The following is a 17961-nucleotide window of genomic DNA, read 5'->3' on the forward strand; positions in this document are numbered from 1 at the left end:
GTGTTCAACAGAAGAAACTCATACAGGTTTGAAATGACTCAAGGATGAGTTATACCTTTAAAAGAAACGTGTTTTTCTATTTTCGAAGAACATTTTAATAATCGAAAGAAGCCTTTTCCACTATAAAAATTATAAGGAATTATAAGGTATATCTGTCATTTTTTGTCAAAACTGAGTTATTCACATTTTCGTTGACAATTTATTTACATTATGTGTTTTTTTTTTAAGTTGTGTACATTTTGGGACTGGTGCATGAAAGAGTCTTATTCCCTATATCCCATATCACTATACGTAAAGCAAAAACTTTGAAGCTCAGTATTTCAAAACTGCTCAGATAGAACCTTATAATTCCAAGGGGACAATTTTATATACAGATGCAAACATGCATAAGACACAAACATAGAAATGCATTTATGTACGTCTCAAAAAATGTAATGTTTATTTATCCAGCATGTGCACATAAAATGTTTTATGAAACACAACAATGAAAACAGCGGCAAACGCATCTGTATGTTCCAGACATAGAGACACATAGAGACCTCATCTCGGTTTGTAGAGCTGTAGATCTCCAAAATCTGTAAACCCACATGTGCTAATGTAACTTGCCCTTGAACAACAAGACTCACCTATACTGAGATTCATATGAACTACAGATAAATTAGTTTAAGACGTTTCAGTGAATAAAAAGTCAATAAAATATCCCTGACGGAAAGAACAGCAGGAATTTAAATGCTAGTCCAGACTGGTTTATCCTAATTCATCCATTATCTGCTAGTCTTTTTGCAGGGACATGTATGCTGACATATAAGAAATAAAACATTTTGCATACATAGAATATATTGTCAATATTGCCCTGTATGTGGATACAAATTTCACATAAAATAAATCACATAACTAATAACAAGACAAAGTTCAGGATGAACAAAAAGAGCAGGACAAGGTCATCAGTATCTTCCGGAATCAGGTTCTAGTGATTTCATCTCTCTTTAATTAGTTTATTTCTTTCTTCTTTCTTCTTTCTTTATTCTTTGAGCCAGAATAATCCATAGATTTATAGATGTGGAATCCATCATCCAATGCATCAGTGTGGCTCATACTTCACTTAAACAACACAGTGCCATAAAGAAAAAAGCTTCATTAGGGTGTGATCCTCAGTTCATAGTTTCACCCATAAAACACCTCCATTTCACCTCCATTTCAATCAAAGAAATCGGAAAGACTGACAATGTGTGATGTTCTCCAAAGTGTTCCAAAGGATCATCATGGAAGAGGTTCACGTGACTTTAATATTCCACATAAAATACATTATTTTCTCCAGTTCCCATCCATAAACATGAGATAACTAAGTCCTCAGCTGAAAAGGAAAGGCTTCTGGGTTTCTGTAGTCCAAAGTAACCAGATGTATGTCCAGTAGGCCTCTTCTCACACGCATCTCAGTCAGTGGTCCTCTCCATGGGACTGTTCTCCCTAAGGTTAAATAGTTAGAGCCTCTCACATGTACAGGCTGTCTGATCGGAGAATGGTGGTCTCCAGATTGTGAAAACTCTTGCCGTTTAAAGTGTCCATGTGGCTGTCGATGCTGTAACATCGATGGACCTCCGTCATGGAGGAGCCCGTGTAGGATGCAGAACGCAGGGCCTCGTTGTTCACAAATGTGCTGCCAAACTGGATGCGGTACTGGTTCCAGTGTCTTCGTAATACACCTTGCACCTAAACAAACAAAATACAGACAGAGTATAGTGACAAATACCTTTATGTTTTGAGCTACAAGTAAGAAAAAATGTAAAATTTATGATAGGGTTGAAATTGTACAAAAATTGCTTACCTCGCTATTGAAAAAGCAAAATATAGTGGCAACCAAAAGGCCCTGTGTAAAAAATAAAATAAAAATTATTAAGCTATTTTATAAGCTTCAAAGCTACAGTTTTTTCTAGTGTAAACCAATGTGTATGGAGGAGTATGAGTGCCATTAAAATGAAAAAAAAAAGAAAAATAAATTGTTAATGTATTAAAAAAAAAAAACTTTTCACATTAACAAAAATGTAGACTTAATAGATTTAAATAAAATTGTATTTAAATAAGATTTAATAGACTTAACTGAGATTAAAGTGTTTAATTAATTATTTAAAGTTCTCAAATCTAACAATGAATAATATGTCATTAACACATAATAGTTTACAATATTTAAGTAGGTTTTATTTATAAATTCTAATTCTGTTTTTATAAAGTATGCTTTTATTTTTTAATTTGCCAAGTATTTAAAAAATGACACTTGTCTTTGATCTATGCAATTTGATGCAAATTTCATATAAAACAATATTTTATATGAATATGACTTAAATGTGACTTGTTTTATTGTTACATGTTTAAACATTAATTAAAGTTTCAAATATGCATATTTATTTGGTCCATTAATAAATTGATGATTGATTCCTTGCCTGTTGCCAACAACACTTACCTGGTAATGCATAAGTATGTTCATTGTGTGAATAAATATCTCTGAGGCGAGCCGTCCGTCGGGTTTGTAGGGCAGCACTATGTGCTGAATGCCAAACAGAGGTACCAGGATTAAGGTGCCCCTGACGGCCCTCATGTACAGACTGGATTCTGCCTGGTGGGTCACCTTCAGTTTAGTGATCAACACTCTCACAATGTTTAAAAGGAAGAAGAGGTTAATCTGAGGAAACCAAACAGAGAAAAGAGCAAATATAAAGAGAGAGAAAAAGAAATGCATTGCAGTACCCCAAAACCAAAACACATCAAAGACACAGTAAACATAGAGGTATTTCTTCATGATTTTATCTCATATGTTTTCTTTATTTTAAAATTTTTCTAAATTTTAAAATGTATTTTTATTTCTAGGTTTAAATGAACACTTTCTTTAGGACCCCACTGTACATTCAAGCATGGATTCACAGCTAATTAATAAAGTTTGGATTATGTTATATTACAGGGAAAGATGTATTCAGACCTGTCAAAGCCTGTCAAAATACCTGTAAATTGTAACAAAGAGACAAGAATATAACAATATATTCAAGACTAGTGGTGGATCAAAAAGTCTGAGAATCGGATACTGACTCAAATGGTATTCCGACACAATCTCACAGTGATTTTTCACTGTTTATAATGACACAAAATCAGCTTTAAACTGGCAGTTGCAGCACTGCAGAAGTCGGTCCAAGATTCATTTGACACTGAGCATATGCTCATTACATGCTTTTCATGGGCTGCATAGGAAATCCTAATCAAAAATGACCTCAACGCAAACAACAAAGAGAACACGGCACTTTGATTAAAACTGCCAGAGCTTAAGTTGATTTTTTAAAATCAAGATCATGCAGATACAAGGGTGGGTAGAAGATAAACAAAAGATTTAAATTGTGAGATAATGAAATAGTGAAAGAAAGTGCGACTGCAAAAAGAAAAACAGACTTACCAACAGGGCTGCACAGATGGGACCATGAATAATGTAGAGCAAAGAAGTGTTCGCGCTTATCCAACAGCTGTGGAAAAAAGCGTAGGAAAAGTGATTTATGGAAACGTGATTTCAGAACCGATGAACACTTCGTTAAATGTTCAGTGACATCACTGCTATAATTTCGCAAGATGTTCTACCTGGCCACTGTATTCCTGTGTCCTGACAGAAGCTTGGATAAGCTTAAAGGTATTTTTTTTTTTACATTGAATTCAAAATCAAGAACTAATTCAGTTTTTAAAATTGGTTCCATGGTACTACAGTGTTTATTACCATCTACAGCATAAGAAATTTGATTTTAGCAGTTTAAATGTGAATGTTGGATAAAAGAAGTCTTTAATCCTCATCAAGGCAGGATTTATTTAATCCCAAATACAGTAAAATAAGTAATAAGAACTTAAGTAATAAGTAATATTTAACATGTTGAAAATTTTTTTTTTTTGAAATGTCAAATAAACTTTTTTAGTAACATTATAAATGTATTTACTTTAACGTCTGTTCAATTTAAATGTTACGTTTATTAATACAAGTTATTTACCCAACACCATTGAATGGTAGTTTACATAAAATGACAACAAAAACTCAAAATGAAAAGAAAAGGAAATGGAATCGTTCTGGAACCAGAATCATTAAAGCAGAATCAGAATTCTTAAATTCCTATTCGATTGAACTCACTTGTCATTGTAGTAATAACTTCGGGATATTGCATGGATAAATGCAGGTATTAATGGGAAGCCTGGAAAACATTTTTAATAAATAAAATCATTAAAAGTGAAAAGAAAACAGAAATGTTGGTGCATTTTGACAAGGCGATTTAAAAAACGTACCCCATCCCAGGAGGTAATACCACATCAGGTGCTGCTTCTCAGCAAATACTGCCACCACAATGAGTGTGTGCAGGTAGATTCCCTCACACAACATCCAGAAGTAGTTACAGCCCATGAGATAATGATGGATGAACACAGACACTTTACAGCTCACCTGGGAGAAAAACCAGCGACATGAAATCAATATGACCCTGTTCATCTTTTTAAAACACGTTCCTGGTCATATTTTGCGTGACATGAGAGTCCACTATTCTTGTTGTACACTTACTGGGTTGGCTTGTGTTACTTCTCGGTTGTTTGCAACACAAGTGAAAAAGATGATGGTTATAACCGAGTTCAGCACAAAAGAGAAGAACAGATTCTTGTGTAGAGTTATCCTTTGACAGCTTAAGCTCCTGAGTGGAAGAAAATAGCAAACTATATTAGATTGGGTGGAAAAGGAGGCACATTTTTATGATAAGGAGGCAAGATTTTTTTTTCCACATTACTTACTTGAAATAGAAAAATATCCCCAGAGAAGTAAACAAAGATATCAGCGACATTCCATGACCAATCAAAGTCAAGTAGTAGAGATTAAGTGCTGTCTAAAAAGAAGGAAAGAAAGAAATTAGAAATAGAAAACTTACCATATGTACAAACATTTTGTGAAGCAAAGTGAAGATAAAATGGACCACTGTAATCCTAAATCAGAGCTGACCTTTTGGTGATCATTAGACGAATTATTACAGCCCGTGTAATTTGTCCATGTTCTGTTACTCTCTGGGTGAACGAACCAATGGCCTGATTTGGTACAAATCTTTGTCGCCATTTCTGAGAAAACATGATTTGGATTAGTTAAGTAACCTTTACGTAACCTTTATTCAATGGTTAAGATAAAAAATCTATTGTGGGACTCACCTGAGGTGTCAAAGTCATCATAGTAGTCTGGACAGTGCTGGGCTGAAGTGAATCCAGCTTCCAAATCGTCCCAGCACATCCATCCATCCCAGGTCCGTTTACACATAGAACCATCTGCAATACAGTTATTTGCAGTTATTAATAACATAAAGACTTGGAATCTTAACTATGTCTTAGTATTTGGTGTCTACATTTAGCAATCAGCTTCTCAGACAAGAGATACAAAAGAATATCAGTAATAACAATAAATCTGCATACATTTTCCATTAATTTTCTCCATAGGGAATTTTTTTTAACAATAATTTGCATTAAAGACAGATATTGTACTGTGAGCTTCAAGGTTGTCAATGGATTATGCTTTTGTTGAAGCTGTCAGTTTGCATTATTTCAACCTATTTTTCAAAGAATCATGTTTAACAGCAATATTTCCTGGTGGAAAACTACATTACCCATGATACTGTAAAGAAAATTCCACCAATAAAATTTGAGAAAACACCACACTCTCAACTACTTAAACATTTATAAATATATGCATATTTAGCTAAATATGCATGTACAAATAGGCTACATATATATACAGTACTGTGTAAAAGCCATTGGTATTTTCACCAATGAAACAATGGTTTTAAGCCAGTTAAAATTATGTTATTGTAGTGTGTCAGTGGGAAATATATTTTCATTGCCAAACATTACTTTTGCCATTAATTGTAATAATCCATTGAGATTTTTGTATGCATAAGTCTGACAGCAGCCAGTGCTCCACAGAGATCTGATCTCACCATCATCCAGTCTGACTGGAATTACATGAATAATAAGAAAAAAATACTGAGACAGACTAAATCCAGAAGAACTGTGGCAACAGCTTCAAAATGCATGAAGAAAACCTTCCTACAAAGCTATCTGAAAAAGTATGCCTGACATAAGTAAGTGTACCTAGGGCAAAAGCTGTTTTAAATGCAAAGGGTGGCCACATCAAATATTGAGCTGATTTAGTTCATAGAAAGCAACCCCACTTTATTGCATTCAAGTACCTAAAATTTTACACAGTACTGTCAATTTGCAGGTAAATTTCTTCAAGTGCCTTGGAGATGTTGCCACATTCAGTTCCGCATGAATTACAAATGTTTGTTATAATATTAGGTACAGAAAATGTAAAGATGTAAACTCAGCACAGTCAATTTCCAGATATTTTTTTAAATAATTCGTTTTAAAAAAGTAATGTTTTAAAAGAATAACAAATGCACTATTTTTCACACGCTTTGTACAAAGTAAATGGATCCTCAGTTTTGGAGGTCTTTACCAAACAGCTTTTAACAGCCATCACAGAACATCCGCCTCCCCCTGACAAAGCTTTAATCACCATCCTTCAAATGTAACTTGTGTCTCATAAACAGCAATGAATCTTAATAGTGGCCAGACAGCTAATGTTGGGCTTCTGTAGATGAATAAATTCATGTTGTAGGAAACACCCCACAGAATGTTTCCATTTAATCATCTTCACATTAGAGCCTTCCTGTAAGTTCCAGGATGACGTGACAAAACATCCGGTTTTTGGTCCATGCCCCCTAATGTTCTTAAGAGCATCCAAGTAGAGACTGACTGAGACTGAGGGCAGAAAATAACCCTCCCTTTACAGTGGATTTCTGTAACTGCCATGACTTCCCACAAACTATATCAGGGCGTAGTTTACAGCTATTGCTCATAGAATCTCAAGAATCTGTGTGAAATAAGGACCTCTTACCTGTACTGTTGTGATTTGTGTCTTTCATAATCTTCTGGTAACATTCAAACTGGGCGGTCAAAATATTGTGACGAGTAAAGTCCATTTCTGGGCTATTCTTCTGTGCCGTACCTCCAGTGTTGTTCTCTGAGAGGACCACCACAAAAAACTTCAAAAAAAAAAAAAAAAAAAGATCAACAATGACATTAGATGATGAAACGTAAACCTTAGAAAATGGATTTTTGTTTCTCTAGGATCTTTGAATTTTATAGTAATAATGTGTAACAGCTAAATTACTGATTGTTTGCCGAGTACTAAACTTTTCAAGGGTCTGTGTTTTTGTTATTCTTAAGTTAATGGTAATTGATGAACTGTTTTCAATAAATAGCTAGCTAGCAAGTTAACCCAATAAAATGTTATAAACCTGTGTAGTGTGTATAACTTTTATGTACAATTGCTTATGGTAAACAAATACCTCAGAGGTTGCCGACAGAAAGAGAAAGGAGGTAATCCAGCATCCAAACATGGTTCTACTGTTTGGCTTTCGTGTCTCCAAATGATCTGAATGTTTCTGCTGAAATCAAACAGAATAATATGTTTAACATCCAAAGAACTGAGTGATGAACAGACACTTTGTTAGTAGATTTTGGTTAAATAAGCTAAACAAAGAGTGTAGGTGAGTTCAAATGAAAACATGAAATTAGGAATTTCTTTAAAGAATTTCTAATGGTTATTTTTGTCAAGGTGACAGTAAATCAGTAAATTCTCAGTTCCAAGAAAACAAGCCATTGGATTTTTTCCAAGTCATGTTGTCGCTCCCAGGAGTGCAATAACAGCGCTGTTGTAAAGTTGGAAAAGAGGGCAGAATCAAAGCCTGCTTTCCATGAAACTTAAGTCCAGCTGGACACCGATAATCACCACAAAAGGCAAGAAGGCATCATTTAACATGCATTACACGGTTCACTGTGGCTGTTTTGACTTGCTCGATATAGATAACATCATAAATCAGTTTCAAAGCATAGGAAGATCTGTTTTAGCCACAATAAAGTTGCTTGCAGAAAAAGTATTCACACTATTTTTACATGCTAATGTTTTATGACATCCTGGACTAGAGTTTAATTATACATATCCCCGGTTTATTCTTTTTATGGTGTTCCAACTTTTAGAGCATTCCCAAACGTCTTTAACATCTGCCTTGATTCTGTTGTTATTTCCTTTTAAAATCAATACCTGTCGGTATGGCCATGGCCAATGGGCTGAAATGTCATGTGATTCTTTTGTTCGGCCTACAAACATTTCCTGCTTGGATGGGGACCCGAAACCACATGACTAGACTCATATGTGGAAAATTATCCATTTGGATTTGTTTTTAGTCCCAAAACTGAACATGCTTCCCAGAAGTCCAGACAAAGTGAATTAGCGAATGTGTGGTTTTTTTTATAACTTCCATTTGGATAGGAAATAGTTCTTGATGTGAAATGGCAATAATCGTGACTTTTGAAGAAATTTCTGTGTAAGACTTTTTGTCTTGCACTACTGTAATAATACCAGTATTTTGCTTTATGAATAATAATAAAGATATTATATATAGAGTTCACATTGCTCTGTTATCTTTTATCATTTCAGATATCACATATCAGATGATGCTAAATATTTAAGAGAAAAAAGTAATGGTTAATGGTTTTTATTTAGAGGAGGTAGGTATGGAAGTCACCCTCTGATATCATAATATATATATATATCAAATATCAAAGCAATTGGCACCTGCAAACAAATGATGAGCTTCCTTCTTAACTCCACCTCCACCCACTTTTGTCTTCAAAAAGTTTGGAAACCTATGGGTGACGTCATGGACACTACGTCCATGTTTTTATACAGTCTATGGATACTACATAAAATATTTGTACTGTGAAAAAATTCATGCCATTTCACAGGGCAGATTAATTTGTACCAGTAATCTTGATATCCATAAAATCTATCAGCTGCCCACATTACACGATATCAGTGAAGCAATATTGTTTTTATAAAAGAAATACTTTGAGAACTAAAGTTCAGAAAGAAATGTAACTTATTGTGAGGGTGCCTTCTTTAAGTCAAGATCAACATACATGACGATGATGAATTATTAGCAGAAATCTACTAAGTGCTAAATTTCTTATTCGGCTGAACATTTTCTTGATGACTTCTTGAAAAAACAGTGAAGTGATGAAAGAAATACAAAACTGTCCATAAAACTACTTGATGAAACTTAACAGCTATAAATCTGGCCATTCAGTTGTTGGCAGTGAGGATAAATCACTTAGATGTCATTCTAGAAATGTGAAAATAAAGTGTTTTCTTAGACATTTTGGATGATTGGATGACCCCAGCATCTGGTGGAAAAAAGGAGTGCTGGAACATGAACATGATAACTTTTTGCCCTTCCTGTGAAGCTAAAGGAGTGGTTTATAGATGTGACTTTCTAAAAGACCCCACTCTTTCAAACCTAAAGCCTCCCACCTATTCTCTCCCTCCCTTTCTCTCTTGTCACTCTCTCTGCTGGGCCTGGTTACAAAAAGCCACCCTCCAGATCTTAAATCAGGAAGCCTACTGACAGCTAGTTTAACTCGTGTCCGTTTAGGAAACACCCATCTATATAACACCAAATTTTTCCACTCTTCACACTATCTTAAAGTGACACAACATTAAGTTGTATTCAGCAGTAATGATGTGTTTACTCATAGAGATGAATGTTAAATTTAATTTAATTTAATTTAATTTAATTTAATTTAATTTAATTTAATTTAATTTAATTTAATTTAATTTAATTTAATTTAATTTAATTCATTTAGCAGACACTTTTATGCAAAGCAACTTACAGTGCATTCAGGCTATCAATTTTTACCTATCATGTGTTCCTGGGGAATCGAACCCCCAACCTTGCGCTTGACAAAGCAATGCTCTACCAATTGAGCTACAGGAACACTATTAAAAAAATATTACTGTCTATAACAGTTATAGACTGTTATAACTCGACTGAAATCATTGTCATTTTATAAGAAATATCAACATATTATACACACAATATTTGCTTGTATGTGTTGTGTGTGCGCATCTGCGTGTTTCATATTAACCCAATAAAAAGTCCTTATAAAATATAATGTGAAATGTGTAAGCAGTCAAAATTTATATTTACGTAACTTTTTTTTTACTGTATTTCAAGTTTTAATACAGGTCAAAATAATATGATTTGTCAAAACCCTCTAAACCATTTAAACAGGTATTTCATGACTTTTCTTAAAACAGTTCTGCTTTAAAACTTAAGTATTTATTTATGTTTTTAATTAAGTATTGAAGAGGTTCATTATCCAGAACAGAGCTACAAACCTCAGTGCTCAATTAAAAGCCATCACTGTTAATTAGTGGTCAGCTGATAAGTTATTTATTTATTTCTTTTTAGTGGCATCTAGGGTGTCACCAGGACTGTAATTCTGACAATTATAGCAAATATATAGCATATTTAAAGAAACACATATTTTACACAATATTTAAACATAAATAAATATATAAAAATGTATATATTTATTTATATATATTAAAAAAAGAAGAAGAAGAAGAAAAAAAAAACAGTGACTGTTGTTAGATTCTGTAGGGAGGGACACTAGGCAGAAAGACTAGCTATTTCAGTCGCTCAGTTTTGTACGGTTATCGCATAATAATGCCAATAAACTTATAATAATACAAATAAGCAGATAAACTTGACATTTTATTTTTGTAGAATGTTTAAATGTTATTGCAAATGTAATCATTCTGAACAATGACGAATATTCTACTTAAACATTTTAGTCAAACTGAGACCAATAACTGCCAGACTAAAAAAAAGTGGTTGATCTAAGTTAGGCTACATGAACCTTTCAAGTTTTAAAGGTTCTTCAATAACAAGCAAACATATTAAATCATCAAATTTAGAGTGACTCATCATGCAAACAGTAAGTGATAGAATTAAAAGATTTTAATTACTTAAAAAAAATTTAATAAGTGTACTATTTCAGTTCTGAGCAATATGGCACAGCAGGATAAAGTTTGCTCAAGTGCGCAAGGAGTTTATCATTTAAAAACCACTAACGAGAAATAAGCGTCGCAAGAATAAATGTACATGCTAACATTAACAAATTGTCGCTCTTACCTCGTTTGTACGGTCCTCTGTGCTCCGCTGCGGCAGTATGTAGTGTGTACTGTCTGGAAGATGTGCTCGGTAATGAGTTGTGGCCCCTAAAGCAGCAAAAGGGTTTCCTGTGACATCACACAGTGTCCCGTTACACTGCAAACGAGCGCTCTGGTTCTGTCGCGTCGCCAGCCTCGCTACCATGTAACTTTAATTAGACTGTGCCCGCTGAAAATATTAATATGTTGAATGTAAAAGAGGTCTAATTCAAAGTAAAATAATGGATGGATGAACGAATACGTTTATAGATAAATAGGCAAATAAAAAGATCACGTAATTATATTAAATTTTAGTTCTCCAATCCTGACTCTGATTCGGTTAAATTATGCTTAGCCTAATTTAAACCAAGGTTGAAGCATATGAAACAAAAATATTTTATAACTTATAATATATTATAAAATCAAAGAAAACATATAAAAGTCATGGTAAATGATTTAAAAAAGAAAAAAAGGAAAAAAAAAAGAAAACTCGTTATACCTAATACTTGACGCACAACCGTTTGAGTCGATGGACCTAGCTATAGCCTACTTATGATTTGTGGAAATAAACTACTATTATAGCGCCTCCTTGTGTTTTAATATAGGACAACTGAAAGCACGGAGCAAGGGGAGATCCAACTTAATAGACTAATTAAATGTAACAAAGATTTCAAAATGTGTCTATAAAACTTAAGTTGTATTTGATCTAGTGCATCCATTGGTAGTCAAACTGACTAACTCACGGGTCTTCAACTAAAATGCTTGAGGTCCAAGTAATGAAACCTCCTCACCAGCCGAGGCCTGGACAATTAGGCCTATATAAAAACATGAATGGATGGTTTTTGCCAGACCAGGGTATCTGCAGGATTTTTTTTTTTTTTTAGCTCTTTAAGCTTTTTAAGACCTGCAAAAATAAAATTAATATGACTATAAAAAGCATAATTTACAGATTTTTCTCAAAACAAAGTTTTATAAAATTATACATTTCACATTTCAGCCTTTAAACCTTTTTTTTTTAAGAAAACAAAGTCAAAAGTATCAATTATTATATTAATCTAAACAATTATTATCAATCAATAATGATATTAGGCCTAATTAAATAACATAAATATATTTTGCTGTATTCATTGTTTATATTTTTTATAATACATTATCTTCTTGTCGATTCACCAGTTCATTTGTAGATCTGTGTGTCTGCTGCATAAAAACAAGGGTTGATTTTCACATTGGTCTGAACACACAGCAGAGCTTACTGAAACTTTTTGAAAATGCAAATTCATTCTCTGCCAACAGGTGGCGCCATCGAAACAGCAGAAATAGCGGTTTCCCCGGTAACGGCAGTACATAAAGCTGTGCAGTAGATGACTGTTATACATAGGCCTATCTATGATGACTGCACTGCTCATATTTATTCAGTGAAATCATTGCCTTTTGAAGTTTAATCATCACATTAAGTCGTGAAGCATCAGGCGACCCCTGCATCTAACCCATATGCACAGGGTAAAAAGTGTCTCTAGGGGACTAAAATGATATATACATTTAAAATATGCAACAGTCCCCTCATGAAATATGGAAATTCAGTTTTAGTTAAAGTGATTTAACATATCAAAATATATTATTAAAATGTGATCAAATTTAATAAAAAGGTTCTGTTAAACAGTCCCCTGCTACATTAATTAAGGAGAATAGGCATTTACCAATACACAACCTAATCCTTAGGAATTCATGTTTCTCACTATTTTCTCATATTTTACTGCAGGGCTGTTCTAAATGAGAATTTTGAAAATGAAATATTACTTACATGTAATCTAGTGTACAAAGCAAAGTATACTAGATTACATATAAGTAATATTTTGTATATTAGTATACAAAATACACTTATATTTTTTATATAAAATCGTTTTTTATGTATTTTAATGTGATTTGTCACAGTTGTATTTAGACATAGAATTTCTCAAGATATACATAAAATTAAACATGAAATGAAATATTGACAAGTATAAAAGATTATACCAAAATAACTAATTTGCTGTTAAACAGCAATGTTTGGATACTGCTCATTTTAATCTGATCCACTTGTAGCACAACCATTTGAATCCATGGAACTAGACGTGATTAGTGGACATGTGATGTCATTGGTCAAGGCCTTTACTGTCGTTGAACTACCTTTGCTATTGCTGGCCCTGTGATATGCCTTTTTTTGTCTCTTGATGAGAAAAGGGATGTCAGCATTTTAACAATAAGGGATTATAATTTATCTGTAGAAATTGGATGCAAATGACAAGTATGAAAATGTAAAGTATGTCTTATTTATTTCAGTGAAATATTCATAAAATATTAACACCTGAATGAAAGGAGGTGTGTGACTATACATTTAAATTCATTGTTCTTTCTATTAACATTTATATTTACACATACATATACATATACATTTATGTTTTATGAACATTGACTGTCTGAAGAATCAAAACAAAAAGTGAATTTGAAAGGAATTATTATTTGAGGGTAGGGCAGAGGGGGCTGGAAGAAGATGTGGGAAGATGTGAAATTATTCATGCATCCTAAAATGCTTATTGAGATAATGTCAATCATCCTGAGTGACAGCTGGGTACTCCCACACCCGCTTTGTCTTCCCAAAAGGACAGGATATGTAAATCACCCTTCTACTGATGGATGCAAGCATGGCTGTTGTCCCACATGCCAAACTTTAATGAGAATGAATAAGCCATTTCTTTATGATTTTGGTGTCTGCAGCAGCTGTTTGTACATGTTATAGCATGGAGTCAGTTTATGTGCATCCCAGAAAGGATGTCACTGGCATTTTTCCAAAGAAGGTGAACAGAAAATAGAATGGAAATGTTTAATCTGCATTATATTTTTTGCATTTTTAGAAAATTACAAACACACACACACACACGGGACATCCCATAGGCGTAATGGTTTTTATACTGTACAAACTGTATATTCTATGGCACTACATCAACCCTACCCCTAACCCTAACCCTCACAGGAAACTTTGTGCATTTTTACTTTCTCAAAAAAAAAACTCATTTTGTATGATTTATAAGCGTTTTGAAAAATGGGGACATGGGTTATGTCCTCACAAGTCACCCTCTCCTTGTTATACCTGTGTCATACCCATGTCATTATACAGAGTTGTGTCCTGATATGTCACACAAGAGCACACAAGAGCACACACACACGCACGCATACACACACACGCATATCAATCGATGTTAGAAAAAATAAAAATCACTAGAGGGAGCTAAACAGTCAACCAAAGCCTTGACATGGTTGTTGTTTAGCCTATAGGGGATACTTTGCACAAATGCTAGCTTTGTAACATACAGTATAATATATAATTATATATAATATCTTCATGTCTTATTATTGCATTTGCAGATTACAGCTGGGTGATAATATAGTTTACAAGTTGTCAAATATTTAAATATAAAATATTTGTATTAATTTGTTGGCCTAAATAAATATTTTGTTATGCTACTACTGTATCTCCATAATTTTGATTAATTTGTTTTACCATTAAAAGGCTATAATAGTGTTTTAAAGACAAGTTACATTGTGACATCTTACCTTATGTCAACATGCTTGCTGTTGCAAGAAGGTCTATGTATGTTCAGTAAACTTTTTTTTTCTTTTTTCTCTACAATGATGGTGGTAGCCGAGACTTTGTGTCTATACAGAAACTGAAAAAAAAAACAAAAAAAAACTATTGTTAGTTATTCACTGGGGTAAAAAGTGTAACAACAAGCACTTCTCCACTATATCTTCTGCCTTGTATCTAATAATATGAGGAACATGGCATGCAGAGCTGTCAGAGAGGATAACAACTGTTCCACATGTTGCAGCCTGACTCTGCTGATCTTTAATCTGATACACTACATGATAAACAATCATCATATCCATTCATGCAGGGACACAATGTTATCAAACAAAGACACCCAGACTAGCATACACATTCCTGCATATACATCACATCACATCACATCACATCACAAAAAAATACACTTTTAGTTTCTTCAGCCTATTTAACTATGGATATAATCATGCATAGTTAGGATATCCAAATAAATAGTTAATAATTTTTTAAAAGGGAGCAGAACATGCTTTCCTTTTGTTGTTGATGACGTCCCCTCGGTCCATTTGCCGTGGGGCACGGTGCGACTGTAGTTGCACCCTCCCTAAGGACAGCATTGAGCTGGACTGACCTGTAGTTTTTAATACCAAATCCTAAATTATTACATTAAGTCCCCTTAGTCCTGAATGGTTATGTCTTTGGCAAGTTGCCAGCATCTGGTTGTGCATTTTTCATGTTCAGCAGCCTAATGCAAAATTTGGCCCAACATTTGCTCCATGTGTTAGACAGATAAATCATACTTTCTGTTGTTTATGCATTTACAAAATTGTAATGTCCTGTTCAGCCTATGTCATGTTAAGAATTATTTTTTTGTAATATTAATACATTTTCATGTTTGATTAAAAGGACACTGTTGTTTACTTTGGTGCAATTTACAATTTTGGCACTGCATTGTGTCTCCACAACAGAATGAAACAGAATCACAAGCAGGAAACATCACGCCTCAAAATATTTCTGTTCCACTAAGATGACAATCAAAAAGCCTCAAAGCAAGCTTTAAATTGGTTCGAAATCATTTCCTTGCAACATGTTTATTCCTAGGGTCCTAGCTGATCAGAACAGAGTTTGTCGTGGTTTAATAATGCAAAGATTTAACTGAAATAACAATTCACAAACTACCATTCACCTTTTCCTCCATATCCATACTCATTACAATTGATAAAAAAAAGCAGATGACCTTGCTTTGCTGTAGCTGGCCACTCATTTGAAAGCAAGTGCATGCAGAACACATTTTGAATAATAAGTAGGAGAACCCCACTTACTGACAGAGTAATATTTAGCAAAAATCAAAAGGTAATAACACAAATTAGAATTCCAGATTACTAACAAATAGTTGTTAGTTTTAAACTTTTCATTTCAGTTTTCAACTAAACTACAAATAAGGAAATAAAGTCACAACATAAAGAACTGTTTGATTCAATCACAAGTCTGTTGTTTCCTCAGTCCTTGTGTGTGCGCTTTCATACTGTGTTTGTGGATGTTGGCGCCTGAAGTAACACAGGCCACCGCTCACCATATGCCATTTTCCCTGTCGCTTGTTGATGCTCCATCGCTGTCTTAACCACGAGACACGCAGCAGCTGTTGTCAGTCTCTCACGGACGGAGTCAATAAAGCACATCAAGCATCCAACAAACACAGAATCAACAGTGCCGATCCATCAAACAGCGGAGAATCGTTTTAATGATTTCCAGAATGGGATGAGAAAGAGCTGTGATTTAGATGGGATAAAAGTATTGTGGTATAAGAGAGGTCTATAATACAGGGAACTGATTTATTAAATGTACCATGGATTTCATCACACATGGAATGAAACCTGATTCACAAACACTTTAATAATAGTGTCTTGAGAATTTGATGCTAAGTCCTAAATCGGCAAGTAGCCGAATAAAAGTACAAATATCACACAAACAACACTGTGCTAATATTCAGACCAGTATAAACTGGGAGTGTTATTTATACAATACAATAAACAAGAAGTTAATATTGAGTAACTCTCATTTCATACAGTCCACACCAAGAACATCAACTATAAAGATAATTGTATTAGCATCCACATCAAGGGATGACAAACTTTAGTCAGGTTACGCCACATTTAATTTTTGACAGAAAATAAAAATGAGGCTGTGAGGGATTTAAGTACAGTTTGTCCAATGGATTATTCAGATGATGTAATGTCTTTAAAAAAAAAAAAAAAAAAAAAAAAAAAAAGTGAAAGTTATGTGATCTAGAACCTTTATACAAAGTCTATTCCTCACAGCCTGGCTTTCACCCACATTAAATTTAATATGGCGTTTAACATTAACAAAGGTTTATAATGTTCAATTTATTATAAATGCACAAATTCTTTAAAGTCTGGTGGATTGTGATTGGTAATGAGTGTTTAAATTGTTCATAAGCTGAAAAAAACTTCCAAACATGATTCCTGTCACACTACGCAACGGCTTGGGCACTCCGTCTGAGGTGATCTTCCACTCAGTCGTTCTGTATTCTACTGGCTCACAGATCGTGGCGGGAATTGGCTCTCAGTCATTGGTGGGCTTGGGCTTAAGCTCCGCACAACGGGGAGATGGTGGGCTGGGCTCTGGGTCACAAAGTTGACGAAATTCACTGGGGGGCCATCCTGGGATGATCACGCTCTGTACGTGATGGTTAAACTGGCATCGTAGAATGCACAGAGCATGTCGTCCGGGTAGTTGGTGAGGCTTGCTAGTACCCAGAACAGTCTGGTGTGGCCCGAGTGATTTCTCCCCCTGCTCCAGCAGGAGGAGGAGGTATTCTGGGTGAAGGAGGGGGGGTGCATGGGACAACACAACAGAAAGAAAAAACCTAAGAAAAAACAGAAAATAAATGGAGGGGAGACAAAAAGAAGTTATTGTTTTTGGATCAGTTCTTCTGTAACACTATGCAAGGAGACAAGGAAGCCAGGAATTAGGAGACGAGGAATTCACAAAACGAGAATCTTTAATAATCCAAAGGGGGGACATACAGCACGTGGAAGACATTCAAGAACAGACAAACACAAACTGAAAGGACTAGGGTTTATAAAGACAGGATAATTGGGGAAACACAGGTGCATAGAACAACTAATTAACAGGGACACAGAACACATGAAGAGGGAAAACACAATATAATGAGTCCAGGGGCATGACAGTTCCAACTATGCCTTTGTGCCATTAACATTATAGCTGCGGTGTGGACTTTCCT

The 17961-nt window shown here is 34.4% G+C and overlaps 1 protein-coding gene across 1 annotated transcript; it reads right to left on the reverse strand.

Annotated features, from left to right (window-relative positions):
• Nucleotides 1-362: 362 nt before the first annotated feature.
• LOC132152070 (calcitonin gene-related peptide type 1 receptor-like) lies at nucleotides 363-11268 on the reverse strand. The gene is made up of 13 exons (XM_059560744.1): nucleotides 11085-11268; nucleotides 7395-7493; nucleotides 6941-7088; nucleotides 5200-5313; nucleotides 5000-5112; nucleotides 4795-4886; nucleotides 4571-4697; nucleotides 4303-4456; nucleotides 4151-4211; nucleotides 3437-3503; nucleotides 2459-2677; nucleotides 1826-1867; nucleotides 363-1710 (listed from the first exon to the last, which is right to left on the reverse strand). The coding sequence occupies exons 1-13, from the start codon at nucleotides 11265-11267 to the stop codon at nucleotides 1492-1494; spliced, it is 1638 nt and encodes a 545-aa protein (XP_059416727.1). The 5' UTR covers nucleotide 11268; the 3' UTR covers nucleotides 363-1491.
• Nucleotides 11269-17961: the final 6693 nt, after the last annotated feature.

This window comes from Carassius carassius, chromosome 10 (assembly GCF_963082965.1).
Source record: "Carassius carassius chromosome 10, fCarCar2.1, whole genome shotgun sequence".
NCBI classification, from domain to species: domain Eukaryota; kingdom Metazoa; phylum Chordata; class Actinopteri; order Cypriniformes; family Cyprinidae; genus Carassius; species Carassius carassius.

Bases quoted from the DNA above. Each gene is read 5' to 3' on its own strand.
- LOC132152070 (XM_059560744.1), bottom strand. From the start codon at position 11,267: ATGGTAGCGAGGCTGGCGACGCGACAGAACCAGAGCGCTCGTTTGCAG. The intron at 5,113-5,199 runs GTGAGTCCCACA...ATGTTTTCTCAG, and splicing joins TGATGACTTTGACACCTCAG to AAATGGCGACAAAGATTTGT. The intron at 4,212-4,302 runs GTACGTTTTTTA...AATGTTTTCCAG, and splicing joins GTATTACCTCCTGGGATGGG to GCTTCCCATTAATACCTGCA.